The sequence below is a fragment of the Zophobas morio genome, unplaced genomic scaffold (assembly GCF_036711695.1).
Source record: "Zophobas morio isolate AGI-343-1 ecotype UQ-CSIRO unplaced genomic scaffold, CSIRO_AGI_Zmor_V1 ptg000021l, whole genome shotgun sequence".
NCBI classification, from domain to species: domain Eukaryota; kingdom Metazoa; phylum Arthropoda; class Insecta; order Coleoptera; family Tenebrionidae; genus Zophobas; species Zophobas morio.
The window spans coordinates 26,160,962-26,179,644 of NW_026972126.1; the positions used below are offsets into that span (position 1 = coordinate 26,160,962).

At 36.5% G+C, this 18,683-nt stretch overlaps 3 protein-coding genes across 6 annotated transcripts in view; 1 reads left to right on the forward strand and 2 right to left on the reverse strand.

Moving 5' to 3' along the window:
- Positions 1–2,718, forward strand: part of LOC135133015 (glyoxylate reductase/hydroxypyruvate reductase-like) — a 69,415-nt gene extending 66,697 nt beyond the window's left edge. For 3 of the 4 annotated variants that reach the window (XM_064061244.1, XM_064061242.1, XM_064061243.1), the window contains exons 2-6: positions 1,492–1,604; positions 1,652–1,773; positions 1,827–2,016; positions 2,064–2,518; positions 2,576–2,718. In XM_064061244.1, the coding sequence (XP_063917314.1) occupies positions 1,492–1,604; positions 1,652–1,773; positions 1,827–2,016; positions 2,064–2,518; positions 2,576–2,694 (999 nt within the window). In that variant the 3' untranslated portion in view covers positions 2,695–2,718. Of the gene's footprint in view, positions 1–1,210; positions 1,298–1,491; positions 1,605–1,651; positions 1,774–1,826; positions 2,017–2,063; positions 2,519–2,575 lie in introns of those variants that run through there. The other variant, XM_064061241.1, reaches the window with a different exon arrangement.
- A 77-nt stretch (positions 2,719–2,795) lies between these two features.
- Positions 2,796–15,181, reverse strand: LOC135133013 (nuclear RNA export factor 1-like). The gene is made up of 10 exons (XM_064061238.1): positions 15,012–15,181; positions 14,710–14,960; positions 14,577–14,663; positions 14,096–14,530; positions 13,930–14,039; positions 11,325–11,361; positions 10,862–11,275; positions 3,293–3,466; positions 3,106–3,239; positions 2,796–3,059 (listed from the first exon to the last, which is right to left on the reverse strand). Exons 1-10 carry the CDS (start codon positions 15,061–15,063, stop codon positions 2,960–2,962), a joined length of 1,794 nt encoding a protein of 597 aa, XP_063917308.1. The 5' UTR covers positions 15,064–15,181; the 3' UTR covers positions 2,796–2,959.
- Positions 15,182–15,443: 262 nt separating this feature from the next.
- LOC135132125 (RINT1-like protein) lies at positions 15,444–18,643 on the reverse strand. The gene is made up of 9 exons (XM_064060087.1): positions 18,446–18,643; positions 17,988–18,384; positions 17,703–17,938; positions 17,471–17,644; positions 17,027–17,420; positions 16,752–16,977; positions 16,363–16,697; positions 15,779–16,302; positions 15,444–15,720 (listed from the first exon to the last, which is right to left on the reverse strand). The coding sequence occupies exons 2-9, from the start codon at positions 18,117–18,119 to the stop codon at positions 15,507–15,509; spliced, it is 2,235 nt and encodes a 744-aa protein (XP_063916157.1). The 5' UTR covers positions 18,120–18,384; positions 18,446–18,643; the 3' UTR covers positions 15,444–15,506.
- Positions 18,644–18,683: the final 40 nt, after the last annotated feature.

Sequence of the window (18,683 nt, forward strand, 5' to 3'; positions counted from 1 at the left end):
GAGTCTAATCTTATCAAGTCTATCCCCGCCCACCCACCCTCTAGTGTCTTATAGGATATGTCATTTGCGAAAGTCAGTCTTATTTTAACAAGTCTTAGCCCCGACCACTCCCTTTCTTCCGATTTTAACGACGAATTTTATATCTGTTCAATATAAAAATATTGATTTTATTCAGATCGGATAAAATTAATCAGTGTAAAGAAGGCCGAGTGGGTGGGCGGGGCTAATTATGTTCTTCTGTCGAATGGGAGTGGAAACTAATAACAGAATCTAGGATGTGAAAAAACTAAAAAAAAGCACTAGTTGTAACTTTTTTTGTTATACTTGAGAATAGTTGAAAAAATGGTCGAAAATGTCAAAAGCGCCAAAATCAGTCTTATCTTATCAAATTCTGAGTTTTCAGGCTTAGATTTTTTTTTGTTCAATTCTTGGATTTTTAAAATTTTTGTTTTTTAAATTTTCCTATTTATCAACTTACTGGGATTTCAATGTTTTGATTTTTTGATTGTTCAATTTCTCGATTTATTGAATTTTTAGTTTTTGATACGATTTTTAAATTTTTATTATATATATATATCAATTTTTGACGTTTCTAAATTTTTCGATTAACTGATTTTTTGATTTTCCCATTTCTATATTTCTTGATTTTTCAATTCTTTCTTCAATTGTGATTTTTCAATTTTTCCATTTCTGACAACAACAAATCTGAATTATGTTAAGCAATATAATTGAGTCGTTTGCATTTCAATTAGACTTGATTTGTGCAAACCAGTTCTCGATTTATGTTTACGGTAACGTAATTGACGCAAGTCCTATTAAACCAACCGGAAATGAAGTTAGCAAACTACGGAAAATTCCCGAAATTATCGACTTTCCCATGACCATGTTTACTCGGATTATCGTTTTCGGGAACCGATTGTTCGCGAAAATATCCAAGGTGTTAACTTTTAAGAAAATAACATTAACCTCGAATTACGATCGAAAAATAAACCAAGTGTCTGAAAAAACGAATGTAGGACAGGATGAGTGCGCTGATTAGCGATTTACATAGATAAGGTCAAGGTTGTGCAAAAAATCTTGCACACTCGTGTGTTTACGTTAAATAATGGTTCGCAACCAGTGAAAACTAGACCGCGTGTTTACACCAATTATAATTAAGAATTATCTGGGCGGAAGGAAAATTAACACCGATATCAGATGGCGCCACCGCGTAACCCTAGTATTTACACAAACATTCCGTAATTGTAATCACCGCATCAACATATCCTTGAACTTAATACGATTATCTTTCGCTAATGTAAGTGAAATTGAGCGATTAGCTCATTGTTGTAAATCGGCTAAAATTCCAGAGCTAAATCAGAGGATTTATCACCTTTTTATAGCGCTTAATACGCTTCTGTGTAGGACTTAACTAGATGAATCGGTTGTTTTTAGTATTGAAGTAGTTGATAGTGAAGATAAGATAATTTGAGTTACGTAAAACCGTTGCAGTTGCGGTGTAGACGGTGTATTAGTCAAGACAATAGCGTCACGATGCAGCGGCCCAAGGTCTTAATGACGAATCCTTCGATCCCCCAAGTGGCCTTCGACATTTTGGAGCGACAGTAAGTGCCCTAAAGTCGCACTCGAGTCGGTAAAGGTGACGTTGCAGGTGCGAGGTGATAAGGACCAAGGACTACACCCGTGCCTCGATCCTGGAAAAGGCGGCAGGAGTGGACGCTTTGTTCTGGGCGACTTCGCAAAAGCTGGACGCCGAAATCCTGGACAAAGCCGGTAAAATTTGGTATGAGTAGCTTGGTAGTCGACGTGCATTCACACCGTTTCAGGTCCTCAGATGAAGACGGTTGGGACTATGTCGGCCGGAGTCAACCACATCGACGTCCCTGAATTAAAAAAGCGCGGAGTGAAGCTGGGTAACACTACGGGGGTTTTGAATGACGCCGTCGCCGACATCGCTGTTCTTTTAGCACTAGGCGCCTCCAGGCGGCTCCACGAAGGTCGTCTGAAGATCGAAAAGTACGACCATGCAGATGGTGACAGTGTAACTAATAAAGGTTTTTCAGGAACGAATGGACCCCTGGTTTGACTTGGATGTTGGGGAAGGACATTGTGGGATCGACGGTCGGGATTGTAGGACTGGGGGGGATAGGCCAAGCTATCGTGAAGAGGCTGAAAGGGTTCTCCGTGGGCAAGTTCTTGTATACGGGACATCGCGAGAAGCCTGAAGGGACGGATTTGGGGTGCACCTTCGTCTCTCTGGACACCCTGGTCAAAGAAAGCGACTTTGTGATAGTCTCGTGTCCGCTGACCTCCGAGACGAAGCTGATGTTCAATGATGGAATTTTCGGGAAGATGAAAAGTAGTGCGGTTTTTGTTAATATAAGTAGGGGGGACGTGGTGGACCAGGACGCTCTGGTGAGGGCTTTAAAAGGAGGTAAGATTTTTGCGGCGGGGCTGGACGTGATGACCCCAGAGCCACTACCTCCAGACAACGAATTGGCTAAGTTACCAAACGTCGGTAAGTACACCCTTTGAAAAAAAAAATCGTTTAGTGAGAGTGCGTTTTATTTTGAAGTTCTAATCCCGCATTTGGGTAGCGCCACCGAGAACACCCGCAACGCCATGGCGGAACTTACAGCACAAAACATACTGCGAGGCCTAGGCGGCGAGGAAATGTTCACCCCAGTTTGTTAATTGAATCAAAACTTTTGCACACGACTTTGGTTTTTATTGACCCGACTCCGCCCACTTGCCTCTCCACCATACCGAGATTGGTCCATCCGCAAAACACCCAACACTTTCATAAATATTTATTAAAAAAATAACGCTAACGCCGTTCAAACTTATGATTCACCTATGTACAGCCACAACAATAGAAAATATTTACACAATAAAAAAGTACTCGATGGCTTAAAAGAAATAACATAGAGGTTTATAAAAGTATTAACATAAAGTAGGCCTATTTTACGAATGCTTCAGGTGGAATTAGTCCTTGTTTCTGCGCGTCGGTGAAGGCCCCCACTGCCCTCGTGTAGTCCCACTGGGTCTCCTCCAGGCACCTGTAACCCAAATTCAATTAACGCCCCCGACACGCGACTCGCTCACCTCCTCGACCACTCTATGTTCATCCCTGATTGCTCGGACATCGCCCCGATCATCTGCTGCTTCGTGCTGTCGTCCAGCGCAGGCGCAGACGGTGCTGCCGCGGGCACCGCCGGTACCACGATTTTAAACAAGTTCTACAAAAACAATAATAATAACAATAATGATGATGATGGTGACGATTTTTCACCTTCGCCTGGTCCTCCGTCGCGTTCGTGACGTGCAACGTCTCGTTGCTTATACAAAACCCAGTACCCGCCGGTACTATCACCAGCGTCCGGAAGAACGACCTCGTCGGCGGCACCTTGTGCCCGGTTTTCAATTCTTTGTACATCCCCGTGACCGTCAGCACGATCATTTGCGGCTGCAACAGTACCACCTCAGTCAAACCCTGTCACTCCTACCACCGTACCATTGTTTACGTATATTATAGTTGGACAACCTATACGGACAATCACTTTCCCATGTAGAAAAAAATTGGTCTAAAGAGTTTAGACAGTACTTCCCTCGCTGTCGGAAACTTGACGACTGCATGCCTATTGTGTTTTTTTCTCATTACATTTTTGTAGTGGGAATTTAAAAAAAAATTGCGATGACGTCATCAACATTTTTGCAAGGACACGTATATCAGTTGGGATAGATGTAGTGTAATACTAAGAATAAAATTATTATATTCTCAAATTTTCGGGAAAATGAATAGGGTCGTTTTGAATATTGATTTGTAATAATCAATAAAATAACGAAACAATTTACTCACGTATACGTATCAGAGGCAACTGAAAATCGTGTATGTATAAACATTCTTAATTTAAGATGACAGGCGTAACAGCATACGTGAGAGTCAAACAGAGAAACTGTAAACAAAACGACCATCGGTTTTATTGCTTCGACTTCCGCTTATTATATAAAACATTGGGTTTTATTTTAATTCTTGACGGTGAAATTCACAATTGGTTGATTATAAACATGTCTATTTCACATTCGCGGAACCAAGTGAGCGCATAAAACAAATGCAGGTCTGTAATGTTAAAGTAAAATGTAATGTAAATAAGCGTGCTACCCTTATGTTTCAACCGAGTTTTTCCTTTAACAAATTTTGTGTCTACCAAATTGGGTTGGTTGGGGTGTAATACTAATAATAAGTGTTGCCTTTAATTTAATCAATAAAATAAATTGACTTCATTAATTTTTTTGAACCACCTCTTAAGAAAATCTAAAAAATATGAATGGAATGATAAATCACAAGTACAAACTCATCATATTTTTTGCATTTTAGATAGGATTTATTCAGCACAATTTAAGGGTGACGTCATCAATTTTTTTAGGAAGGATGAACAAATACATTTTGAACAAAAGTTTACCATGCTTATAATAACTTTAAAATATTCCCAAGATTTCAAAGCATTCGGTTTTGTAATTCCTGATTAAATCGATAAAATAAATTCACGCCTTCATTAATTTTTTTGAGTCACCCTGCATATGCAAATCCAAAAATATGAATGGAATGATAAATCACAAGTACAGACTCATCATATTTTGTACATTTTAGATACGATTTATTCGGCAAACTTTTGAGCTGACGTCATCAGTTTTTTGTAGAAGATAACCAAATATATTTTGACTAAAAATTTATTATGCTCTTTATAACCTTAAAACATCTGCAAGATTTCAAAGCATTCGGTTTTGTAGTTCCTGATTAAATCAATAAAATAAATTTACGCATTCATTAATTTTTTTGAGTCACCCTGTATATGCAAATCGAAAAAATTTGAATGGAATGATAAATCACAAGAAGAGACTCACTATATTTTGTACATTTTAGATAGGATTTATTCAGCAAAATTTTGTGGTGACGTCATAAATTTTTTAGGGGGGACGACCAAATACGTTTTGATCAAAAATTTACCATGCTTATGATAATTTTAAAATATCTTCAAGATTTCGAAGCATTCGGTTTTGTAGTTCCTGAGTAAATCAGTAAAATAAATTTACGCTTTCATTTATTTTCTTGAATCACCCTGTATATGCAAATCCAAAAAATATGAATGGAGTGATAGATCACAAGTACAGACTGATCATATTTTGTACATTTTAGATATGATTTATTCGGCAAATTTTCGAGCTGACGTCATCAACTTTTTGGAGGGGATAAGCAAATATATTTTGACTAAACATTTATTATGCTCTTTATAACTTTAAAACATCTGCAAGATGTCAGAGCATTCCGTTTTGTAGTTCCTGATTAAATCAATAAAATATATTTACGCATTCATTAATTTTTTTGAGTCACTCTGTATATGCAAATCCAAAAAATATGAATGGAGTGATAGATCACAAGTACAGACTGATCATATTTTGTACATTTTAGATATGATTTATTCGGCAAATTTTCGAGCTGACGTCATCAACTTTTTGGAGGGGATAAGCAAATATATTTTGACTAAACATTTATTATGCTCTTTATGACCTTAAAACATCTGCAAGATTTCAGAGCATTCGGTTTTGTAGTTCCTGATTAAATCAATAAAATATATTTACGCATTCATTAATTTTTTTGAGTCACCTGTATATGCAAATCCAAAAAATATGAATGGAGTGATAGATCACAAGTACAGGCTCATCATATTTTGTACATTTTAGATATGATTTATTCCACAAACTTTTGAGCTGACGTCATCAAGTTTTTGGAGGGGATAAGCAAATATTTTTTGACTAAAGATTTATGATGCTCTTTATAGCCTTAAAACATCTGCAACATTTCAAAGCATTCTGGTTAGCAGATTAAAAATTAAATTTCAAAATGTTGTTTTATAATTTTGATTTTTTTTCCAAAAATCTGGACGTTTCGGGTGAAAAGTCGATTCAGAGTTGTAAACTACATGTGTAGGACTATGTTATTTTATACAATTGAAAACCCATTTACTATGTACAATTTTGAAGTGACGTCATCGCATTAGTGGTGGGGATGATTAGACAAATTTTTGTTAGCGTTTTACCATCTACATGATATTCTTAATATAAGTACAAAATTTCACAACAATCGGTCGAGTACTTTCGGAGATTATCTGTCTAATAAAAATCCGGGGGCAGACGGACAGACGGACGGACAGACGGACGGACAGACGGACAGACAGACGGAAATGGGAGACCTATTTCTTCGTCTTCTAGGGGTCATGAAAGATCGAGAAAACGTAAAAGTAGAGAGTCGGCCGACGGACTCGATTACAATACTTCCTTTGCTTACGCTCGGGAAGTAAAAATTAAAATTGGAAAATCTAAAATTTAAAAATCGAGAAATTGAACAATCGGTTAATTCAAAAATCGAAACATCGAAAAATTGGAAAATCGAAAAATAAAAAAAAAAATTGGACAATCGAAAATTTAAAAATTCCGAAAATTGAAAAATTGAAATATAGAGAACTGAAAACTCAAAAAATCGAAAAAAATTAATGATTTCAAAAATTGAAAAGTTAAAATTGAGAAATCGAAAAACTGAAAAATCACAAAATTGAACGAAATATCAAAAAATTAGGAAATTAAAAAATTGAGAAACAAAAAAGTCAAAAAAGCAGAGTCTAAAAATCGCAAACTTAAAAAATCGAAAAATTGAAAAATCAAAAACCTGAATAATCGAAAAATTGAAGAACTGAAGAACTGAAAAACCGAAACTTTAGGAAGTGGAGAAATGGGAATATAAAAAAATAGATTAATTGAGAAATCCGAAAACTAAAAATTCAGAAACGTCAAAATTTGAAAAATAAAAAAATATTGAAGAACTAAAAAATCGAAAAATCTAAAATTTAAAACATTGAAAAGTTAAAATATCCTAAAACTGAAAAATGGAGAAATCCAAACATCAAAAAATAATAAAAAAAAAAAAATAAATAAAAATCTAGAATTTAATAATCGAAAAACTGAAAAATCAACGAATCGAGAAGTCGAGAATTTAAAAAATTGGACAATTGAAAAATCGGATAAATCAAAAATCGGAACATCGAAAAATCGAGAAACCGAAAAGCAAAAAATCTAAAAACCAACAAATCAAAAAATTGTAAAATTCAAAAATTGAGACATCGAGAAATCGAAAAATCAAAAAATTGAGAAACCGAAGTAGGCCAAAATCGAAAAATCGAAAACTTAAATATGGAAAAATTGATAAAGCGAGAGATTGAATAATCAAAACATCGAAACATCCGAATCTCAATGAATTGAGATCTCAAAAAATTTAAACATTCGTAAATTTAAAAAATTAAAATATAGAACTGGAAACTCGAGAAACCGAAAAATCTAGAAATTTAAAAATTAAAATGTGAAAAAGTTGAAAAATTGAGAAATTGAAATAAAAAACAAAAAACTGAAAATCCAAAAATAAAAAATAGAAAAATCTAGAAGTCGAAAAATGAAAGAATCGAAGTATTGAAAAATATCAAAACTGAAAGAAATATCCAAAAATTGAGAAATCGACAAACCAATAAAGCGAAGTCGAAAAATCAAAGAAAGATTAATTGAGAAATCAGAAAACTGAAAATTTAACGCAAAAATTTGAAAAATTCAAAAATTTAAATGCTGAAGAACTGAAAAGTCAAAAAATCGAGAAATCGAAAAAACTAAAATTTAAAACAATGAATAATTAAAATATCGCAAAATTGAAGAATCGAGAGATCCAATTCAATTTGAAAAATTGAAAAATCGGGGCATTGAAAAATTGGAAAATCAAGAAATTGAAAAGCTCAAAAGAAAAAAATCGAAAAACCGAGTAATCCAAAAATCGAAACATCGAAAAATTCAAAAACTGAGACTTCGAGAAATCGAAAAATCGGAGGATCGAGAAATTGAGGAGTCGGAAACCGAAAAGGAAAGTTAAAAATTGAAAAACTGAGAAATTGAACAATCAAAACAACGAAACATCTGAATTCGATAAATTGGGAAATTAAAAAATTGAATAATCGAAAAATTTTAAAAAAGAAAAACTGGAAAATCAAAAATTAAAATTCGAAAAATTGAAATATAGAAGAACTGAAAACTCGAAATATCGAAAAACCTAGAATTTTAAAAAATGAAATATTAAAACATCGAAAAGTTTAAAAATTGAGAAATCGAAGCATTAAACAGTCGCAGAATTGAAAAATCTAAAGTTTACAATAAATTGAAAATCCAAAAAGGAAAAAAGCGAGAAATCAAAAAAAATCCATCAATTCAAAAATCGAAAAGTCGAAAAATTGAAATATTGAAAAATGTCATAACTGAAAGAAATATTCAAAAAATTGGAAAATTGAGAAATCGAAAATCTAAAAAAGCAAAATTGAAAAATCGTAATCTTAAAAAATCGAAAAATTGAGGAAATGAAGATGTGAAAAATCGAAACTTCAGGAAATCCAGAAATGGACAAATAAAAAAATACTTTAGAAATCGGCAAACTGAAAATTTAGAAACGTGAAAATTTGAAAAATCGAAATATTTAAAAACCGTAAAATTGAAGAGGACAAAAATTGAGAAATCGTATCATTGAAACATCGAAAGATTGAGAAATCGAAAAATAAAAAATTCAAGAAATAGAAAATTTAAAGAATGGAGGAATCGGAAAAGCCCAAAATTGAAATATTGAAAAATTGAGACATTTAAAGTTGAAAAATCGAGAAATCGACAAGACGAAAAATCCCAATAGCGTATTTAGGTATAAATCACAAGATCAGGACTATTCTACTTTTTAAAATTTAAGTAACATTATAAATTGGAAAATGTTGATTTATTTTTTCTAAAAATCTTGACGTCTAAGCTGAAAACTCGACACGGATGCATAAACCGTAAACGGGGCGAAACTACAATTTTACTATTGTAAAATTTGACAAATTTTGGAGAGTGTAATTTGATAATACAATTTGAAATGTAAATTTTGTCATTCGGGAACATTATGTATTAAATCGTTAAGATGTTCAAGAACTTTGTTCACTTATTCGTTGTAGAGTCCAATGGTCGAAATGGGTTAGTTCTTCGCAGTGGATGTGTATCACATCAACTCTAACGAATATCGGTTTATAGATAAATCGCTTAAAGCCGATATTGGCCTGAGTGTGCTTTGGTCTGTAGATCAAACAAGTTCTCAGGCGACGAAAAATTGCATGTGGAGGGAGACTTCGGATTACAAATCGTGCCAAGAAAGACATATTTGGGAGAGATGGATTTTCAGGTGCTTGACTAGCGGTAATTTTAAATTGTTTGCTGTCGTTCGCGAAGTGAAGAACACAATTTCATTAAAATGATAATTATAAAATTATCATAATCACTATTGGTATTAATTAACACAAAATGGCGCGCAAGTTTTCAGTTGATTTCGTTAATAAATTCATAGAAACCTATATGGGATTTTTTCATGCCTTAGAAAATTAAAAAGTAAAAAATACAATAACAAAAATTTTAAAATGCTTTTTACGAAAAATTAGTTGACCTGTGCAAAGAAGAAAATTTTGGAAACGCTGACAAATATGACATCTTAAAAAAAATAACACTTGAAGAAGTGCCTTCGGCGTAGTATTTTTGATGCTGGCGTGAACAAAATACTCTGTGTGCAAAAAGTTTTAACTGTGCAGATCTAGCCGAAAATCCGAAAACCAAATCGCTGTGTGTAGGGCCAGCATAACGGAAGTAATAAATCATCCCATCGGTTGAAGAACGTTGGGTCGGTGCACTGATGTCGGTGTTATATCCCGAGAGGGGCCCAATACACCCAATAAAATCGAACAGACAAAATAAAGCTTCAAACATGATTATATTTTTACTAAAATTCTGAAGTTTATAAACTGCACATTTTATTTATTTATTTATTTATTTTATCTTGTATTCGAACTATAATAAACATTTCAAACAATGTCCGTAACTTATTTTAATGTAAATTATATTCATGTGGTTAACAAAATCAGATGTAATATTAGTGTGATTTTGACCTTATTCTAGATTTAATTACAGCAGAACGGCGTATCCTTTTTAAATTTTAGAAGTTACGGAAACTAGTTCAAGAAACAATTAGTTATCTCGTATTTTTGGAACAAAATCTACCAAAATGTCCGATAACAGCAATTGTTTTTCATAGAAACAAACAGTCTTCAAAGCAGCCTTTAACAACTCGATATTACAAACATGCCTCTTAAGTTCTTAATGCGTTTTTTTCTCTCTTGTAACTATTTGTAATGTTAACGCCGAAAGTTTATGTCATTCTGTTATTTACTTTGAACATATATTTTCATTTTGTGTTAATATTTTTGTAACACCACGAATCTAAATTTTACTTAAAATCTTGTTTTACTTTAATCTTGTAAAACTAAACAATTATACCAGTTTAAAAACCCTTGGAAAGTTTCTGTCAGTCTTCAGATATAGTCAAATAAAAATATGCCTCAAATTCATTTAAATTCAATTCTTTCTTATCACGTTACAACGCGTTGCTTCATATTTTTTTATGTCAAGTATATTTTCATATTTTGTACACATATGTTTACGGAACAATGTTAATTATGGAGTTTATGGATAACTCCTCGTATAAGAGCAGCGTGAAGGGTGTTTGCCTTTGCTAATGTTTGATGGCGCCATCTGATTTAGAGTAAAATAAACCTAATACGTTGGCTCACTATAGTGAAAATGCGCGTTGACGAAAAATTTGTCCCACGCCCCCTGGATTCCTTGTCCTAAAGCTCACTATTTAGGCGAAGTAAAATTTGTATTAGGTTGTCCAACTATAATATACTTAAACAATGACCGTACTCACCGTAAAAATCACCAAATCCACCGTGAAGCTGTGTATATCGTGCTTCGTTTGCGGCATCTCCTGTAGGAACTGCACCACCGCCACGTGCCCCTGCTTGAGCAACCTCTGCCTCCGCTCCGGGTCCTGCACTTTCATTATATTCCTGTTATCCGTCGTGTACCAGTTCAGCCAGCTGCCGCTCTTATCTCTCTGCCCATACGGGTACGACATCGTCATCGACATCAAGGCGCTTTCGTGGTACGCCTGCAGCAGCGGCTGCCGGTTCTCCGAATCGAAAATGGTAAAATACTGTTCGAGGAATTGGCGCACGATGGATTCGCCGTCTTGACTGACCAAGAAAGTTTGTAGGTTTGGCGGCAGGTGGACTTCTTCGGATATATCGAAACTGATTGGAGGAGGTAGATCGATTCCGTCCTTGAACAGAGCGGGTTGGGTGCGGACGTACAAAGGGGAGGGTACTTACCAGTTTCATTACTTTCGGGAAGCGCTTGCGGACTTCACTGCGGAAAGAGAAGAGTGACCCGAAGGTGTTAGCACAATGAAGGTGAAGGTTTGCTCAGTTAAGTCAGATGAAAAAGAAGAGGTTTTAGTCAAAATGGAAGTTGAGAGGTGGTGCGTGCGACCGGTACCACGAGCTGAGACGAGCTGGTGGTAGGGGTAAAGCAACGGGGTGGAGGGAGGGATGGTGGTGGTACTGGCGTGATCAAGTTGGTTTTGGAAATTTGCTTGTAGCGTAATTGTTGTGTCTGGAGTGAATTTTATCAGTATATAGTATTTATGTAAAAAAGGCGATTTATATAGAAGAAAGTGACGTCACATGGAAATATGTAGAAAACAACATGGACACATAACCTAATACCAACAAAGAAGTACTCTATCAAGAACCTCCTAATAAATATTACTCCTGAATTTTTTTATAACCTCTAATGTCAACTTGTAACTTCGTTATTACTGTCATCTGTCAATAGTTCGAAATTATTAACCTAGAATGATAATGGATGGACTAGTAAGTCGGCCATGAATGGATCAACGTAAATTTTTGTGTTGGCAATTCTGAATTAGAGCCAGCAATGTCAACATGTCAGTTCACAGTTGTCAACTTTGACAAGAGCGCCTTACAGACGTGTGATGAGAAGATGACTTGGTGCTCTAAATTTCTTTTGACAATCAAGTATGCCATCATACAATTTTAAACACGTTGGCAACGTGACAAAAAAAAATCGCAACCAATATTTGGGAGTCAATTTGAAGTCTATAATTTCACACTTTTTAGTAAAAACTGGTCGATATGAAGACTAAAACATCTAGTGACAGTCAAAATGGACTATTTTGTTCGTGTTACTGGTCAACTAAAACTAAAAAATCACTTTTTTCATGTAAAAAAAAACCTAGAAATGTCAATTCGTCTTTAATGTCAAAATTTCTAAAAAGTTGATAGTGATTTTTTAATTTTGGAGACAGTGTCAACAACCAATGAACAAAAGTCACTAAACTAATGTGAATAGAAGCAAAAGTTCCATCCCCTGCAGGTGCGACAGGATACTACATTTATACCCTGCTTCAGTAAGAAGTTGGCACCTCCAGGGTTACCACATGATTTTATAGTGTTACCAAATTGACAATTTAATGCACAAAATTAATGTTAAAAAAGAACAGTTGACCTCTGATGAAGAAAATGTCACAAACGTTGAATATTACATTAAAAAGGTAGAAACACAAAACAAAATTAACTAAAATACTTCAAAAATTAAATAAGTGACTTCATGATGACAGGAAATATGGAAATATCAAGACTTGTTGAAAAATCCGCCATTTTGTATCTTATGAACAAATATTTAACGGATTGAGCCAAATTTTTTTGTTGGCAATTCTGAATTATTGGCAGCAATGATATCATGTCACTTGTTGTTAATTGTGACATAAAGCGGCCGTAACAAACACGATGAGAAGATGACCTGGTGCCCAAAATTTGCACTTGACAATCAGGTATGCCATAATAAAATTTTAAATGTTGCCAACCTGACAACTCATTAGATCTTCCATGTTGCGCAAACACAACCAATAAAATTCACTCAATGCCACTGAATCTCTGATAAAAAATATTTTTGAAAGAAAATTTTGATTGTTTTAGCGATTTTTTTCCAACGATCCACCAGACAGCAACCGTTTTAAAAGTGTACCCCCTCTACCTCACTAAAAATCTACAAATGCTTTACACGCCACAAAAATCAAACAACACGGCTGTTTCCAACCCAACAATCGCAAATTTTGATTACTGATTTCAAATAAAACAAAATTATGAGTAGTGTTGTAACAATAGTGAAAACTTCTGCTTTAAACAAAATAAAAAACCAACAAATCGTCATTAAAATGTGTTGTAACTTAGTCAAAATTGTAGCAGTTCACAAAAACTATTCAAATTTTTTTTTTTTTTCATAAACACGATTTCAACAAGATCTACAATCTTGAATTGAATTTAAAAACTCGACAAGAGTAATTTTGTTCAACGAGGAGGCCACTGTTAATGTCGTGGAAAATTCCACTCAAACCTAGTTGCTGGTCACTGGGTTTTTGTAACACACAAGTGCTTGACTTGCGGTACTCCAAGATGGGTTGTTGTGGTAAATCCACTTTGCTCCTTTCTACAGCAAAAATCTTGCATGCTGTTTGTACACAATTGTCAGACTTAGTTTAAACTCCACGTGCGTTGTACTCTCCTCTTTGTCTATTTATGAGAAAGAAAATAACTGAACTTATAAACTCACAATGAAAAAAAATCTTGTTGAAATCGTACTTGTTTGAATATTTTCACTGCTTTAAAACTATTATTGGTTACATTTTAGTGATGAATTGTGATTATTATTGCAGAAACTGAAAAAATAAAAAATACTCCTCATAATTGTGTATCATGTTTAAATCAGTTTTCTGTACAAAATGGTGGACAACAGCCATGTTTAGCGATACGCAAAATTTTTAAAAAACCTCTTTTTCTCTCAATCATACTTCTCTGCTGCTACACCATACCAAGTCATCAACATCTGTTGAAATAAAAATTAGGTCTACTTTACCCGATGTAGGCTTCCTGATCCTTGTACTTGGAACACAGTGGATTCCCATTCAACACTATATCAACAATCGGTAATCCAATGAAAGGGTCCAACATTGAAATATCCCTAAACTATAAACCAAAATTACCAAAAAACCCCCACTCCAACCCCCCCAAAATCCACCCACCTTATTATTCCCTATGTGTAAAATCTTCAAATGTGGCAGCTTCTCCTTAACCTTCTTTAAGAACGACAAATTAGCGATTTTATTATCAAACAAATTAATGGCCTCAATTTCAGGAATATTCTCCGCTATGATTTCCACCACAGTCAAAAACACGACCGGCTTAAACAGCGCACAAAAAACATCCTGCAAATCAGGATCTGCATGAAACTTTGTCAAGTCCAACGCTTTATTCGGCGCGTTGTATCTCTTCGCCATCGTGAGCTTAATCTTCTCCTTCAAATCCTCGTTCACATCCACGTTGGGTATCCCATTGTGCACCTTCACCAACAACTTGAACCCATCGGGCATCTGAATCTGGCGATCGAGGTCGTTCAGCTTCTCCGCCACTTTGAAATCGTCGACGAAGAACGTCACTACGTGCCCGTTCACTTTCCACTGTACAAACTTTATTATCAACACACTAGGCAAAGGGGGTACTCACCGTGATCGGCCACAGCGGCAGCGGCTGGATTTTATCTAAAAGCGTCTTCAGGACGAACGACTTCTCGTACTTGTTTCCAAACGGCAACTAAAACAACCACTATAACCTCGCTTTTTGCGAATTTATTACTCACCGTTACACGAAACCAGCTCATGGGGCCTTCCATTAACCTGCGTTTGTGGTTAGGGGGCGGCGTGCCCCGCTTCTTGTCTCTTTTGTAGAACTTCTTCGAGTAGCGCCCGCCCCCAGAGGAGCCCCCCATGTCGATGTCTTCATCTTGGAGGTAGGATCTGCCCGCCGACACCCAGTCTCTGTTATCCTTTTTGTGTTTATTCGTCTTGAAAATTACTTTTCGGGTATCGCCACCGCCACGAAAATCGTGTTCTGGGAAATGACGCACTTTGTAACGGGGGACAAATGGACGTGGAAACTCACCGCTGTATTGACTTTTCCATGTTGGTTTGTTGAATTTGCCCCCTTTGGACATTGCGGTCACTACGACGAACGAAAAACGGCAAATAGTGGCGTTTACAAGTTTCTTTTTTATTCGAGATTCTTGAACACCTTTACGCCATTAACAAAACGCCATTATGTAAGGCAGGGGTGCCAACACACGCGGCGAAAAACACCAACTCGGGAGGGAATTGTGGCGAAATTTCACGGAAAATACAAGAGCGGATGACGATTATTACGTTATTTCATCCCGAATTTTCACCCTCAGTTGATATAAACGACACAAATAGCAATTTTAGTGGAAACGTCAAAAATCTAGGGACTTTTCTAGTGACAACACTTACGTCTTACAATATATACACAGCGATTCGTTTTGATATATACACAGTGACCCACACTAAATTTAAGCAACAATTAATAACAAAAGCCTTTATTACAAAATTACTCCAACAACAACGCTTAAATAAATGCAATAAATTAATCAACATCCATCCTGTTAACAGTAATATCGGTCCTCTGATTCAGAATTTTGACAGCCATGTGTGGTGAGAACTGCACGACTCCGATCTCCTTCAAAGCCTGAGGCCTCGTATCCTCCACCCCCGTGGCCCCTTCTAGCGCCAACAACGTCTCTCGTAGCAACAAAGCTGACCCTTTTGTAATATTCAACAAACTACAAGCTTCCAGTAACCTAATCAAACAAAACACCTGAAACGTTTTAAAATTTCCCGCTTTTTGCGCACACTTACTGAACGAAATAGCTTTCGGGTCTTTCCGTGAACTGCGAGAATAAAGGCAGGAGATTTCTTGTGACGTCGTACTTGAGTTGGAGGGCCCCCCCGTCGTTGAACCTATTATCCATAACTAAATCCTCGAAGAGGAAAGTATCTAATTGGTGTGCGATTGATCTCCAAACTATGGTGAATAACTTAGAAGCTAGAGTTTTCTGGAGTTGGTGTAGGCGTTTTGCCACGATTTCAAAAACGGGGCAGGCTGAAGGCGTGAGAGACAGCCCCTTGATGTCTTTACCGACTTTCATGGAGGACCAGCGCTCCCGTCGGTACATTTTACACTGAGACTTAACCTCTAACATCACGTAGTCGGATAAATTTAGCAACAAGTCGCGCCTCATGTGTCTATACAGAGACAACGTTTCTCCGAAGACGGTTTCATTTTCAAGGTCAGTCGGGTCGTAGTCGTCGGAGCCGCTCGGAGACGCTGGCGGTTTGTGCTCGTTGTGTTGATTTTTGTAATAGTATAGGTTCAAATAGTGCTAAAATGAAGACAATGAATGAAAAGCGAACAAGTGGCGCGTTTTCATTGGTTTATGTACCAACATAGCTCCCCAATCCGCGAGAACGTTCTCCACGTAGTAGATCGTGTTCGCAATCATGGCCACCTTCGACTCCACTATGTTCTCGGTTTCTGCGTTCACCAACTGGACTAATCTTATTCTAAAATCATCCAGAAGTTCTAGTTGGAGTTCTAGAAATTGCAACCGGTGGCCTGGTTGCGGTAAGGACTCGTAGCGCTCGGTTATGGTTTGCAGAAGGGTTATAAAAGCGTCTGCGCAAGTCGTTATTTTTAAATCTTCGATATCATAGGTTAGAGGCTCGAACGGGTCGACGGTCGTTGACGAAAACATCGCGTCCATTTTTTCAGTAGCGTCTGAAATGACATTTTTACTAGGGGATTTAGTTTTAGCCAACTTAACCCAAGTACATTTTTTTTCCATAGCCATCCACTTGACTATGACTTTAGCTTGTGTTAAAACCGCTAGAATACTGGGTTGTGTGGCTGGATAGCTGTAAGTTTCACGTAATTCTTTATCGAACCCTAACGCTTCATCTATGGAATGAGAAAAGGTAAAATCATCGAACTGTAAATTCGGCAAGTCTGAGTACAATTTCTCGACTGCTAGCTGCACAAGACCCCTGATAAATTCCAACTATAAAAAACAAAAGTCACTAGATTTCCAACCAAAATTAATTAATTACTTTAGCGTCGATGTGATGCAACCCTAGTTTATCAATCACGGGTTGCACCCACTTAGTTAAATAATCCGCGTGGTCCCTAATCCAGGTCAGTATTTGCGTAAAATACCACTCGGGCTTATCAGAACGATTCGTCTGACGAGTCCCATAAAAATGATACAAAAAGCGTTTTTTCAAAGGCTGAATTAAAAGCGAAACGGGTAAACAAAGAGGCGGAAAGTCACTCAAGAGCGCCGAAGTGATCAGGGGGTCCACAGTCTCGCTCGGAAGCTCAATCTGGAGCAGATACTCAGCCACGATTTGTAATTTTAAAATATTATTAGAGGAAGGAGTTTGTAGACTGAAGTTGGCGTTGACGAACGGCCACTTCAAGGCTTTCATTATGTCGTCAAAGTCCCTGAAACATGCAGCCAATAGTGAAGAAGTATAGCGACACGTGGCACGTACTTTGACAGTTTCTCTTTGAGTATGTTGTGCCAGTAGTGTAGCGTGTCCTTGAGGTACTTCTTCAAGTTGGCACCGTGGAAATCCGTCAAATTTCGGCTAACTTCGCACAAATTGGCGAAAATGGTGGCGCACTGCTCGTCGTCTTTTTTCTTAACCTCGCGCTCCAACTCATCACTAAAATATGAAACATGACAGGGTTTTTTATTATTTTTGCTGAAACAGGCTGACCAACCTCAGAAATTCAATCCTATCAACGACCTTCATGTACTGATGGGTGGTTTGTAAGGCGTGCAGTTTGTCCAGACGTTTCTGCACGTCTCTCCTGACATCTTCAACCTCGACTAAATTGACTCTTATTTCTTCAATCACGTTTTCTGACCGCTCGATGTGTAGTTTGGTTTTTTCACCAACGACTTCTGCATCTTTGACTATTTTGCCAACCAGGGACGACTCGTCTCGCAAATTTAACTAGAAAAGTGTCAATAGTGACAAAATAATTGCACGAAAAATAGTCAACCTGTTTTTCTATGTCAGACTTTTCCTTCTTCAAATTGTTGTAGATTTCTTTGCATTTTTCGTAATCGAGCAAATCCGCTCCGTACTTTTCGTCGAGTTCTTTGATTTTTTCCTGTCGTTCGACTGAGCTCATCTTAGCATGTCTTTAACCACAAGATGTGGCACATAACCTCACTTTTTTTGGGGTTTCAGAGGTTGATAGAATATTTAGCGGTGGTGTTGTATTATCACTTCTGCAGCAGATTGTATGATCTGAAATACTTGAGAAAGACACGTAGGTCGTTTTTTTTACGATTTTAGGCAAAGTTTGATTGGTGATTTAGTACTTCAAAAAGTCACTGCAGACCTTAATATTGAACACTTGTTGTGTGTGTTTGTCATTACGTGTTGAAAATCATCTGAAAAGTGAATATTTTACCGAAAATTAAATAAGAAAACCTGTTGACAATCGGGTCTAACCTCACTTTTCCAGATGTTCGTTGCCAATGGCACGGGAGAAAAGCACTAAAAGTTTATTGTTTTTCGGAAAAATTGGACGTGCGAGTAGCGGAAAAGGGGTTTTCGTCTGCATATATCCGTAAGTGATGTTTAAATTTCATTTATAATGATAAATACCCGACTGTACGGTAATTAATTGGAATTGTAAACATTTTCTGGGGGTTTTTCTGTCAAAGTCAGAGACCAATGTACTATACCC

Excerpts from the sequence above, each read along its gene's own strand:
- LOC135133013 (XM_064061238.1), bottom strand. The coding sequence starts at position 15,063 with ATGTCCAAAGGGGGCAAATTCAACAAACCAACATGGAAAAGTCAATAC. Across the intron at positions 14,664-14,709 it reads TGAGCTGGTTTCGTGTAACG|TTGCCGTTTGGAAACAAGTA; the intron begins GTGAGTAATAAA and ends TGGTTGTTTTAG. Across the intron at positions 11,362-13,929 it reads GATCAGGAAGCCTACATCGG|TGAAGTCCGCAAGCGCTTCC; the intron begins GTAAAGTAGACC and ends CTCTTTCCGCAG.
- LOC135132125 (XM_064060087.1), bottom strand. The coding sequence starts at position 18,119 with ATGAGCTCAGTCGAACGACAGGAAAAAATCAAAGAACTCGACGAAAAG. Across the intron at positions 17,421-17,470 it reads CTCAAAGAGAAACTGTCAAA|GGACTTTGACGACATAATGA; the intron begins GTACGTGCCACG and ends TGCATGTTTCAG. Across the intron at positions 16,303-16,362 it reads CGGATTGGGGAGCTATGTTG|CACTATTTGAACCTATACTA; the intron begins GTACATAAACCA and ends TCTTCATTTTAG.